The 13,787-nt window shown below is 43.6% G+C and overlaps 1 protein-coding gene across 1 annotated transcript in view; it reads right to left on the minus strand.

Moving 5' to 3' along the window:
- Positions 1 to 13,787, minus strand: part of Shc3 (SHC adaptor protein 3) — a 131,696-nt gene that overhangs the window by 21,921 nt on the left and 95,988 nt on the right. Inside the window, exons 7-10 of the mRNA XM_055595140.1 lie at positions 12,202 to 12,328; positions 3,423 to 3,573; positions 1,651 to 1,738; positions 493 to 651 (exon numbers count right to left, since the gene is read on the minus strand). Coding sequence (XP_055451115.1) covers positions 493 to 651; positions 1,651 to 1,738; positions 3,423 to 3,573; positions 12,202 to 12,328 — 525 coding nt within the window. The remainder of the gene's footprint in view (positions 1 to 492; positions 652 to 1,650; positions 1,739 to 3,422; positions 3,574 to 12,201; positions 12,329 to 13,787) is intronic.

The raw sequence follows: 13,787 nt of genomic DNA on the forward strand, positions 1-13,787 counted from the left end.
GAGAGGAGGTGGGAGGAGGAGGGGAGGACCAGGCAGATAGAGGGAGGAAGGGAGGGAAGGTGAAGAGAGGGAGGAATAGAGGGAGGAAGGGAGGGATGGAGGAAAGAAGAGGTTACAGAGAGAGGATACTGTAAAAAAGGTCTAAACAATTTTCCCGTCCACAGGTCCTTGCTGATAGACAGAGGTCTATTACTGTGGCCGTGTCATGCCTGCACCTTCTGACATCATACAGCAGTCAGCACATCATGCCCACTCAATACTCAAATGAACACATATATTTGTATATGTTGTTGGTCTTCAAGAGGAAAGACAGTTTCCCCAAAAGAAAGTCTCTTGGCTGCAATGATGGTGTGTAACCCCAACACCGTACCTGAACTCAAAGTCAGAAAAACGCCCTTAGTCATTGCGGTTCATCACACCTGCCAGCAAAAGAGTCAGTGATGAAGCAGACATGGGATAAAAGGCAGCACAGAACAGACAACAGACACCTACTCATGTCAAAGAGGTCCTTCCGTGGGCTGCTCTCGGTGCTGCTGGTCGCTGCTGGCCACACCTGTGGCGGGACTGGCTGGGTGTTGACATAGGTTGGCGTTTCTCCTACGGGAGCCATGTGCACTTTTCCTTCAGGTGTGCTGTAGATGTCCAAGGAGCCTGCAGCCAAGAGAGGGAGTCCGGTTACCTTGTAGGATGATAGCACCCTTCCTGCTGCGCCTGGGATACCCAGGGCCGCAGCTTCTCCAGCCCGCTCCTGAGAGCATTTACTCTGTACATTTTCTTCCAAGCCTGGCAGTACCATGTCCCAGTTAAGACACTCCCCAGTTCTTTGTCAAAAAAGAAAGGAAGAAAGGAGGGAGGGAGGAGAAGGGAAGGAAGAAAGAAAAAGAGAAAGAAGTAAGGAAGGAAGGAAGGAGGGAAGGAAGGAAGGAAGGAAGGAAGGAAGGAAGGAAGGAAGGAAGGAAAGAAAGAAAGAAGGAAAGAAGGAAAGAAAGAAATCCTCCACCCAGCATTAGGGTGAGTGGTTAAAGGCCTTGCTAAATACGGCCATCTTGGTTGGTTCAGGGCCCTGGGAACTGAGCATTGAGTGACACTGCCTCAATGAGACCTCCCAGTGGGCCAAAAGATTCTGGGGGTCTCAGCTGTTTTGCCGCTTGAAGGTAATGTTGAAAGTGTTTCCGAAGAACACCTGCTTGGGTCATTCTGTATGTGAGCATCTCTGCTTCACTGGATAACAGACGCCTCGTTCATACTGCTTTAGGATGGACGGCTACTGGCAAATGGATGAGTAAGTTTATGTTTGTTCTGTGGGAGAACATATCTACTGGTTTCAAATCAGATCTTGAAGCCAGGTGAGGTGATGCATGCCTGTCACCCCAGCTCTCAGACGGCTACAGCAGGAGGATCACTGCAAGTTCAAGGCCAGCCTGAACTATACAGCAAGACTTTGCATCACAAAACACTAAAACAAAATTAAAAGCTAAAAGAAAATCAAATAAGAACTTAAGATGTACTGAGTTATGGACTCGGCCTCCTGCAGAGTGTTCATTTCCTGGGGCTCTCACTCCTACTCTCTAGGCAGTGGAGGAGCCCCAGGTCAGAGCGTCACCTGTTCAGAACACGTGCCTTTTCCCACCACGTCACTTTGTCTCTTACCTTGCCTGGTGGGTGCTCGATGCCAGTCCTCACCAAATGCATCTCCTAAGTGTCTTCCCTGGTAATAAGTTTGCTCTTTTCCTGCAAACTGGAGACATATGTCAATATGGAGGAAGAAAGAACTGTCTTCTCAGCCATCATCTTTGTGAACCACAGTGCAGTGGGTTCTTACACGTTGATGCAGCCTCTCCAACACCCACCTCTGCATTCCTGCCTTACACCAGCATTGCATTCAACACATAAGCTTTCGTGGTTGTGGAACAAAATCGACACCCTTGTTAATGCCACAACACTCTCTCCTTGTTTTCATGACCCCATAATTTCTCTCAGAGGCAACCAGAGCGAGCTTGTCCTGGCAGCCGTCCACTCTCAGGGAAGCACACTCCTGAGAACCAGGAAGCTGCAGTGTCAGTGCCTTGATATCAATGCTGTTCTGGCATTTTTATTGGCACAGATAACCTTGAAACTATCCAGAGTTGGAAGTATAGCTCAGCTCATCAGGCACAGACTCTGGGTTCTATCACTAGAAGCAAGCAAGAGAGAGAGAGAGAGAGAGAAAGAAAGAGAGAGAGAGAGAGAGAGAGAGAAAGAAAGAAAGAAAGAACATCACTGGAGCTACTATAAAAGATGGAGATGCAATAGTTTTAGAAAGCAATTTTGGGTTAAAGGTTGTTGGAGTTGGATGGTGTGCTGGTCCACTTTGACGACTCAACACAACCTAGAAGAGACGCCTCTGGGAAGAGAGTCTCAGTGAGGGGCTGTCTACACTCAGTGGTCTGTGGGAATACCAGTGTGTGGGGGGGTGCCTTTTAAGCAAGTTGATATGGAAAAGTGTTCGGCATCCAGACCACTGAACACTACAACCACTCCCCAGGCAGGGAGACCTGAACTGAGTAAGAGTGGAGGAAGTGAGCCGAGCACAGCAAGCATTGGAGCATTCACACACTCACACGCGCGCGCGCGCACACACACACACACACACACACACACACGTCGCTGCTCTTGACTCTGGTTGTGATGTGACTCCTTGCTTCAGGCTCCTACCCCATGACTTCCTCACAGTGATAGATCATAACCTGTTACTGGAAGCTAATACAAGCGCTTTGTCTTCTCAGTTAGTGTGACGGTATTTTACACAGCAATGGAAATGAGACTAGAACAAAGTGAGGGAAAAACAAAAGAGAAAAAAAATTCATAAGATCCACCTGCTTTCAGGGAAGTGATCCACTCTTTTCAGCGAACCCACAGTATCATGGGCCTTTATTTAAGAAAATGTTTTAAGGCCTAGAAAAATGTTTTGTAAGCTTATAAATACAAGATACAACAGAGAATGATTTAGTCACAAAACTTTAGACTCACCTAGATAGGATAGATAGTATTGTTTTTCTACAAATGAGCTAAACATTTTGAATGTAACTTTTACATATGGCTTTCCTGATAACTGTTCTTGCTATATGTACTTTATTATAAATAAAGTCCATATGCAAAAAAAAAAAAAAAAAGAAAAACCTCAAATCCTGATATCCCCTCATTAAGATGGCAGCATGCTGGGATTGGTGCCAAGACTTACGATGTTTTCACATGTCTCAGAAAGGCACTTTGGGTCTAAGTCACCAGATCAGAGCACTGTGACGTCAATCTTGTCCATGTGCTTTGTGAAAGTCTGTGAGTGACTGTGTCAAAAGCGAAGTCAGAGACTGGCTAGAAATAACCCTGAAGGAGATAACGCAAGTGAGGGTCAGCCTCCACTAGGAAGAGAACCCCAGACTTACCTGGGCTACATCAGGAGCGTGAGGTCTGGCTTTCAAACGAGCATCGAGAAACCCCCCTGGAGGAGGCATCTTGCTGGGAACGCTGTTGTAGTATGGGTGATCAGGGCCATCGCCCTCCTCTTCAGTCCATGGCTCATCCAGACTCTGCATCCTGTTAAAAGATTTTCAGTGACCTTCACCCAAAATTGAGCACACGGGCAGACCCAACAAATCTGGCCTCAGAAACAAAGCCCTGGATATGGTTTCAGTGTGGCCTCCGGGACACACGGGTTCATGTATTAGCGGCTTGGTCCCCAAGGTGGTGGTATTAAAAAGTAGTGGGACTTTTTTAAGAAGTGGAGTCTCTCAGTCACAAACAAGACACCTACATCAATCCATCAGCTACTACCTCTTCCATTCTCCCAAGGCTTGGGGACCATTGCGGAAGAGCAGGGTAGAAAGATTGTAAGACCCAAAGGTTGGGAGATTCAGAGCAACACAATGCCTCCTGGACAAGACAGCGCCACTGCACTCATGAACCCAAGCAGTTGTGGCTGTCTGAACAAGATCAAACTAGTAAACATTTTAGCATGGGGACTGGGGGATGGCTGAGCAAGTGTGGATAGCTGATGGCTTTGGGGAGAGGAAGAGGGAGAGGGAAGGAGGGAAAGGATAGTTACTGTTAACTGTCAACTCAATCACCTCGGATATGGTCCCTCAGGAATTTGCCCGGGGCACTGATCTTGATTATGGTTTACAGTCTGAAGACCTGCCCACTGTGGGTAGAACCATTCCTGGGCAGAGGGATCTTGTACTGTGTAAGATGGAGAAAACAAGACGAGCACCAACACCGGTGAATCGCTCTCTTATTATTTTGGAAGCCAGCCTCCTGCTACCTCAGCTTCTCTGCTTTGGTGAACTGCACCTTGAGCTGTGAACCGGAATAAACCTTTCTTCCTTAGGGCATTTCATCACAGCAACAGAAAAGAAACCAAGAAACACACCTACACATCACACACACACATGCACATACCACACACAATACAAAACAAACACTTTAAAACAATGAAATAAACTGTGATGTCAGTATTTTTTGGCACCTTAAGTAGCCCTGTTTACGACCCTGAGGTAGCCTTGTAAGGTAGCAGCCGTCCATCAAAGACAACCGTTGCCCAGGTAGCCACAGATGGAACAGGGCAGTTCTGAGCCTCTTTCAAAAACCAGTTCCCAAACATTTATCCTTACTTTCCCTCTCTGAGTGATCCTTTGAGAACCCAAGTGCCCAAACTTTTTTTTTAATTTACTTTTAATTATCACATAGTAATTTTGCACATTTCTTATGTGTGTTGTGCGCTAACTTGATATATTTATACAAAACACAGTGACCAGATTCGAGTAATTAGCATCCCCAGCTCCTTGAGTACTCATCTGTTTGTGTCTGCCCAGGCTGTCTTTATTTAACCTGACACAGAGCCTGCCTGGGGGCATCTGTCAGAAACATTCAGAGGCAAATGTTTATCACGTGACCCACAGGAGGCTGCAAAGAACATTTGGCTCAAACAATTTTTATTAGCGGAAGAAAGTGACAAAGGATGAAGAGTTTATGGAGTTAGGGAGAAAAGGCCACTGAAGCAAACAACCACACCAATGGTGACAACAGATCCCAAAATGAGGAGCTGAGACCCCAACACATTGGGGTTAATACACCCCAACACATTCATCTAGAAGGCCACACACATTTGCAGGGCTCAGCTTGCTCTCATGTCCACAGTGTGCAATGTGACTCTAGTTTCTCACTCCTGGCCCACCCCTAAAGACCTCCCAAGTAGACAGTGAACGCTGAAAAAAAAATCAATTGATTCACCTCATGTTAAAAGAGGGTACCAATATATACACGTATACATATAAACACACATACATATACATACACACGTATATGTGCATGGACATACAAATACATACAAACACACATGTATACATACAAATATACACATATATGCATATACATACAAATACATACACCACACACAAACACACATCCAAATACACATATACATAACACAACATATACATGTACACACATGCATATACACATGTTCATATACACACATGTTCATATACACACGTATACACTGTGAGGCTGAGTCGTTCAACATTTCGGGAAACCTCTGCACTCATTAGTGAAGGAACATAGCTGACCAAGCAGGGGACAGAATGACATACGTACATTACAGAGTATAGAATTAGTTCACTAAAGTCCCTAAAACAACCACAGGCATTGACAATATACATCCTGGAAAGAGGAGAAATATGAGTTTCAGTTTTGCAACCTGTTATTATTTACATTTTTAGTGCCAGCAAAAAGTTATAAGCTGCATAGAGAAATAAGAAAGGATAGCTCATATACAGGAAAAATAAGTCAATGGAAATGGTCACAAAGAAATCTCAGACTTAGGATAAATAAGGATAAAGCAATCTCAGACTTAAGGATAAAGATCCTATGTTCAGCCAACTAAAAGAAATGATGTGTAAAGCACTAAATGAGGCTTACCAGAATGCATAAAGAAATTAAAAAAAAAAAAACAAATTCTAGAACTAAAAATTCTACCATCACTGCAAGCATGAAAAAAGAAAATTCTAACAATTCACTTAAGCAATTAGCAGGTTTGGGAGGTAGAAGAAGATAGGACAAAATTTTAAAATAGTTACATTCAGACGAACCAGTTTGAGAAACAGAAACAAAAACTGATTAATAAAAGTGAATGGAGCCCGAGAGACCCGTGGAAAAGCGTCAAGAAGGCCAGCAGGTGCACAGAAGAGTCCTGGAGGCAGAGCAGAAACTGAGACTGGCAGGAGAAACACTGAGTCATTAGGGCCCAAACCTTCCTAAACTGGCGAAAAGAAAATGTTTCTCTAGATAACGAAGAGGCTGAAAAGCTCAGCTCAAGATAAACTTAAAGGGACTTATGCATCCTAATTAACTCTTTGAAGAGCAGAAGGACTTCTCCAAGCAGCAAAGAGGGCTGCTTACTGAGACAAGGGCTTGTCCTGACAGCAACAGTGGATTTCTTGTCAGAAACGAAGGGGGCCAGAGACAGAGAAAGCTTCCTGTCCTGAACTCCGTACCCAATAAAGCTATTCTGCCAAGAGGAGGCAGAACTGTATTTCAAGGCAAATAAAAACAGGGAATCCTCCATTAAAAATCACCTCTTTAGGAAATACTATGGGAAATAGTATTATTTAATACTGTATTAAGCTGAAATAAGTGGGTAATCAGCAATTTACATCTGAAGGAAGAAGCAGAAAAGAATGGCAAGTGTAACTAACGAGATTATGTATGTTTAGTTTTGCATAAAATTCTTCTAATCTTCCCTTCTAATTTAAAAAACATAAAGCTGCATGACTGTGCTGGTGAGCACACATGGATAAAGATTCAGTGTGCGTGGCAAGAACCGCACAGTGGGAGAGCGGGAGGTGAAGGACGGAGGAACACACCGCTCTGGCAGAGGACCCAAATTCCATTCCCAGCCCTCACAGAGTGGCTCACAACTGCCTGTAATTCCAGCTCCAAAGGATCTGACACCCTGTTCCGGCTTCCACACTGCTCTCACTTGCACACAAGGGCACACACTTTCTTGTACACATGCAAACACACACCTAATTAAAAAACAAGTAAATTTATAAAATAACAAAATGGAGAGTGGGAGACTAGAGAGCAGCCCAGAAGCCAATCTTCTGTATATTACTAAAATTAAATTCTTTAATCTGAGTAGATCCTCATAAATTAACAAGCTAACTATGACCCTCTGATCACTGCTTTAAAAGTAGTGAAAGAAGAAGTCAAACTGCACACTTGAAAATGTTTATTTACACAAAGGAGGTAGTAATCGGTTGATAAGAGGATGGAACGGCATCAAGGAAAAATAGGTCAACATCAGGCGGAAATCCTAACTTATTAGCAATTGCATTGAATATCAATGTATTAAATGCTCTTCTTGAAAGACAGAGGTTGACAGAACAAAAAGAAAATAATCCTGTAATAAGTTTTCTTTGAGCAACATGCTCTATAAAGAGCAAAGAAGAAAATGGCAAGTTCAACTGTAATATGAAGGAAACACTAATATGCCACTTTATTACCATAAAGAATGACTGGACAGAGGATTGGAAAAATCTAAGTTTGCTCACAAAAATATAACCAGATTGAAAAGACATTAATAGCAAATTCTACTCAAAAATAACAGCAAAAAACTTCACCCATACAGGCGGAACATTCTCCAAGAGAAAGCATATATTATTAAATTTATTTAATAATAAGCTTCAAATATTTTAAAGAATTAAAATTTTAAATTACATTTTTAGAAAATAATGGAGTCAATATAGTAATCAAACTAGACCCTTACAAGATTAATAAGATGTTAAAATTAATACATTCCTGAAAAACTAGGTCAAAAATTGCAAGGGAAATTAGAAATCTCTTGACTTGAATGAACAATTTCTTATAAAGACAAAATCTAAAGTATGTGTAAAGAAGACATCAGACTTAATGAATTGGTCCTTGGATACAAAGAACAATATACAAAATCAGTTGTCTTTTATATATTAATGGTTCGAGAAACAAAATAAAAATCATTAGGGCACCAAAAAGAAAAAATTTTAAGGAAAAAAATTATGTAAACAAGGTCAGACACACATTGAAAATTGCAAAACACATTGACAAAACACAATCCACAAAATAAGAAAACATTTGCTAATAACATTTTTTAAAGTAGCATGAATCTTCAACTCCAACAACTCAACAATTTAAAAGAGAAATAACCCAATCTTTAAAACCAGAGTAAAGATTTGAGCAGACATTTCCCCAAAGAAGACAGACAAATGGCCAACAGCCCGTGAAAAGATGCCTGACATCATAATCATCAGAAAAAAATGCATGTCAAAACCATCATCAGAGATTTTCCTGCTCCCTGAGGCAGCCATGATAAAAAATGTGGATGGCATCCAATGCTGATGAGGGCGTGAGGAATGAGAGGCCCCTACTATGCTTACTGAAACGTAAATCAGTACTACGACTGTGAAAAATCATTTGGCTCTGATGACTCATGTTGGTTAGGAAACACTCTGGGACACAGCAGTGAGGAGTTATCTAGATTAGGTTAGCCTCCTGCCACGCCTTGGTTAACTGAGATTGAAAACCCTCTCTGACAATGGTGGCACATTTGCTGAGCTCGGGAATCTGGAGTGCCCAACAAGGACAAAGGAGCTGAGCACCAGCGCCCACTGCTCTCTGCTTCCTGACTACAAACGCAACGAGAGCAGCTGCCTCACGTTCCAAACTGTAAGCCAAATTAGACCCCTCTTACCTTGTGTTGATTTTTGTTTTCAGAGTATCTGTGATAGTGAGAGACCAAAGAATTAAAAACTAGGTTTTTGGGGTACTGAGCTAAAAAGTTTAAAGCAGATCAGGCCAGCTGACCTTGCTGCTCACTAGAGGTAGTGTTGCCAGGAAACTGGCCTGGATGGCCTTGCTCCTGGAGATGATAGTCCCCTCTACTCAAGCAGCAGGCTATCAGTCCAGGAGAGGACTGAAGCCCACGGCCAGCCATTTCCCCTCACCCCGCCTTCCTCCCCACCCCCCACTCACCACAAAAGAGAACAAAGAAAGTTGGAACCATTCTGGTCCTGGCACTTTCCCATAGCAAATAATTTTGAAATGTAGCATCCTCTTTTTCTGTATTAAATAGAAGTTTGCCAGGCTAGAATCCCCTGCTTTGGGCATGCTGGGAGGGACTGGGACCTATAAATCACCCACAGTCCAGAGCTCAAATATGTCTGCTGGGTACCAATGCCTTGGTGTCTGTGAGAGTCCAGCTCAAGCTGTAAATAAAGATTCTCATGTATTTTGCAATGGACTTTACTGCTGATGGTCTTTTGGGGATCTTGAAAATTGGGCACAACAATGGCTATTCTTGGTTGTTAATTTGACTACATCTGGAATTAACTAAAATCCAAATATCCGGGTACAGCTGTGAGAAACTTTTTTTTTTTAAATTAAATCTTTTGAAGTGGGAAGACCTCTTTTAATCTGGATCTTTGAGGTGGGAAGATCAACCTTTTCTTCTGGCACCATATATAAAAATGACATGGAAGAAGGAAGCTTGCGTTCTCATTCTCTTTGCCTGCTTCCTTTCACTCTTGCTCCAAAGTCCATTCCTTTGCTGGCATTAGAACCTATTTCTTTGGGATTCTGGCATACACTGTAGACCAGCTGATCTATCCAGCCTTATGTCCTGAACAGCTACTGGATTCTAGGACCTTCTGTTGGTAGATAGCCATTGCTGAACTATCCCATATATAGTTAGAATATATGGGATTATATATATATATGAATATATATATATGAATGGGTTTAGGATATATATATATATATATATATATATATATATATTCATTATATAAGTTCTGTTTCTCTAGAAAGCCCTAATACTGTATCTTATCACAGGAAGAAAAAAAAAGCAACTAGACAATTTCCCAAATAGGAAACAGCAGAACAATTAACTCAATAGTTCTACTCTAAGGCATATACACAAGAATACCAAAACATGTCTACCCCAAAGCTTGAATGGTAGCTTTGTTCATAAGCTACCAAAAAATGGAGACAATGAAAATGCTCACAAAAGGTTTATTTCGGTGAACAAGTTCATTGTCCATCATTGAGTGAAGTCAAAGAGGGAGGTTGGGCAGAAACCACAATAGAATCCTGCTTTCTGGCTCATTCATAGGTTCATACTTAGCTAGAGTTCTCACACAGCTCAGAACCACCTGTCCAGGGAATGGTGCTGCCCACAGTGGGCTGGGCCCCACTCCATCAATTAACAGTCAGGACAACCCGCCCCGGGCTGATCCACAGCCAAGGTGGTCTAGGCAATCCCTAGGAGACTCCCTTTGTCAGGAGATGCTAGGCTCTGTTGGTAGACAATTAAAGCTGATCAGGGCAGTGTGTTTCAGAACACAAATGATCCATACCCTTTTGCAGCTCAGCCTTCTTGCTCCTTTATAAATTGTGAGAATGCAGCCTGTGATATGTGGGCCCTGGATGGAGTCTGTAAACAAACCACCCCAATCCCATTCAAAATAAAGACCTGTGCTGACTCATTCCCAGGTCAGAGGTGTCAGGGCTGTGGCTACTTCCTTCATCCAGCCCCATCCTGCCGAACTCATCAGCCTGGGCAAAGTGGGTCCTTACCGGCACCCTGACAATGGATGCCGTAAGGAATTCCACCAAAGGGAAGGAGGATACAGAACTAAGGGTCTTTCCAGAAAGGCAAAGAAGACAATTAGGCTGCAGGATACTTCATAACGAGGAATCAGAGCAGATGCCACTCCATGATGATGCCACAGAAGGTGGCTTTGAGTTTAAAGAGAAATATTTTCCTGTGTGTGTACACATGTCTACGTGGGTGCATGTACACAGGGGCACATACGTTTGTTTAGGTGTGAGCCAGAGGTCAACCTCAAGAGCGGTCTCCATTTGTTTTTGAGAAAGGGTCTCTCCCTGGCCTGGAACTCAACAAGAAGACTAGGCTGGATAACCAAAGAACCTTAGGGACACCCCCTGACCCCCGTTTCACACTCCCCAGTGCTGGGATTACATACACAACATTGTACCTGGTTTTTCATTGTTTCTGTTTTGTTTTGTTTACGTAGGTTCTGGACCTAAAATTCAGGTCTTGTGCCCACAGCACAAGTAGTTTATTGGCTGACGCATCTCCCAGCCTATAATAGCTTTTCCTTATTCAGGTTCATCAAGGGCAGAATGCACTCAAGTTCAAGAGCAGGAGACCACTGAGTGTCTAATTTGCCCCACAGTACTTCTCAACTTTCTGTGTCATAGAATATTCTTATATCCCAAGTAAACCAAATAGCAGACTCTTTCCCTCTCTCTCTCTCTCTCTCTCTCTCTCTCTCTCTCTATATATATATATATATATATATATATATATATATATATATATATATATACACACACATGCCAAATTATTATTGTCATTATTGTTATAAACAATTTATTTACTTTGTATCCCAGTTGTAGCCTCCTCCCTCATCTCCTCTCGGTCCCACCCTTCCTCCTTCTTCTTCCCTCCGTCTTCCTCCCCATCCCTCTTCCCTGGTCCTCTGATTAGGGGAATATATATATTTTTAATTACCACCTAAGCAGCCCACATTTGGTGTGGACAATTGCTATTTCATTTGATAGTGAAACAGCTATCAGGCGATTCTTACCCCTGGTTTCCAGACAAAGCCATAGTGACTTGGACAGTTTAAGGCTCTCGCCCAGAGACACATGGCAGATGCTCATCCCTGAAGCTGGTTGTGGAAGCCAACAAAGCAAAATGATGCTGGCAGTAGCTGCGGCCCCATTTGGCTGTGACAACAAAAAGATGGGGCCTAGACCTTCTGTAAACACAGACCCGGGAGGGGACCTTTGGAAGAATCAAAGGACTAGAGAAGACACAAGCACCCCCCCCCCCAAAAGAAATTACCATGAAGTTTTTGGTAACCTTGCCTGCTGTCACTATTCTTCAAGAACATGTTTCCTGCCCATTCACAGCCATATGTGAGCCTCCATCTGTGGGCTCCGAGTGCCTCCGCCAAAGCACCAGCCAGCGTCTGTGAGTCCCGGAAACGCTGTTGTGATCTGGGTTTCACGGGTCTGCCAGGGGTGCAGTGCTGGGAGCTGGTTTTAAAGGAGCGTTTACAGACTCCAGAAGAGCCGCTGATAAAGGCAGGCACAGCTACTCACCGGTCCTGGAGAGCAGGAATCTTGGAAGGACACTGCAAATACTGCTTGAACCGGAGCTCAAAGGCTTGTCCAATGGAGCCGATGACATCTTGGGCTAGCCCATCACAGCATTCCAGAATGTGGCAAGCTTGGAGAAAAGGGGACACAAGCTCATTAGAGACAGGGCCAGGGTTTCTGGACCCCTTGACAAAGAGCCCCATCTGGGGTGGAGACAAAAAAAAAAGAAGTTGCACGTACGGTCTTATTTTTAATATTTAAAACTTACTTATTTTTATTTTGTATGTGTGTTTCACCTTTATGTATGTATGTGTGTCACACACATGCAGTGCCTGAAGAGGCCAGAAGAGGGCAAAATGTTCCCCTGGAGTTATGGGTGTTTTCGAGCTTCCCTGTGGGTACTGGGAACCCAAACCAGGTCCTTTACGAGAAGCCCAGGAACATTAGCAACAGATGTAAACTGGTTCCCACTAGATGAATCTTGATCTGTTCAATGGACTTAGAGAAAGTTGCTCTTGACTTAGTACATGCTGACAACCACGTGTAGCTGCAAACATTAAGTGCAGGGACTGAGGGGGTGGCTCAGTCGATAAAGCACTCACTTGATACACCAGCCTGAGGACCCGAGTTCGGTCCCCAGGACCCATTTAAAAAATCAGACTTGGTAGCACAGGCCTGTAATCCCAGCACTCAGGACATAGAATCAGGAAGGTCCCTGGAGTTCTCTGGCCTGCCACACAGTCTCCTCAGTAAGATCCAGGCTCAGTGAGAGAGCCTGCTTTAAAATACAGTAGAGAGTGTGTCTACGTTTCTGTTGCTGCGACAAAACAACCTGACAAAAGCAACTTAAAGGAAAAGGGTTCATCCGGCTCACAGTTCCAGGTGACAGTCCATCACAGCAGGGAGTCAAGGGGGCAGGGGCTTGAGATTTGAAGGTGACTCACTCCGATTTGATCATTTCACTCGCTCTGCCCCATAAACATATGCAATTTTGGGTCAATCAGAAATCAAACAGGGACCAGGAAGACCACACAGCTGGTTAAGTGCTTGCCATGAGAGCGTGGGGACCTGAGTTTAGACCCCCAGAATCCGACTTAAGAGCTGGGTACAGTGGTGCATATGTGTAAATTCAGAAGTGCTGGAGAGGTGAGACAGGAGATAGACCTGGTGCCGGCTGGCTAGCTCAGTCAAATAAATGAGCTCGTGCTTCAGGGAGAGATCCTGTCTCAAAAATACGGTGAGGAGCAGATGATAGAGAAAGATACCCCAAGACTGCTTCTAGACACGCACACATACAAACACACACATAGGGTGGGGGACAATAAGATTTAAAAAGCAAAGAAAATCATGTATTGGAATCCACCAAAGCTGACATGTTGGGAGTTCCATCTCAACAAACATCAATCATTGTGTGACATCACTGATCACCAGGCTCCTGATCTTGGGATGGTTCCCACTGACTTAATGACCAGGGAGGCAGGCCTCTCTCCCTTCCATTATAGTAACCAGTGGAGCCATGGGCTCTTAATGACTGAGAGACAAAGTCTCAACGGAAAAGCATGCAATATTATTCTGCAAGGTAAGGGCCT

The sequence above is a fragment of the Psammomys obesus genome, unplaced genomic scaffold (genome assembly GCF_907164565.1).
Source record: "Psammomys obesus unplaced genomic scaffold, mPsaObe1.curated_primary_1811, whole genome shotgun sequence".
Classification (NCBI taxonomy): Eukaryota; Metazoa; Chordata; class Mammalia; order Rodentia; family Muridae; genus Psammomys; species Psammomys obesus.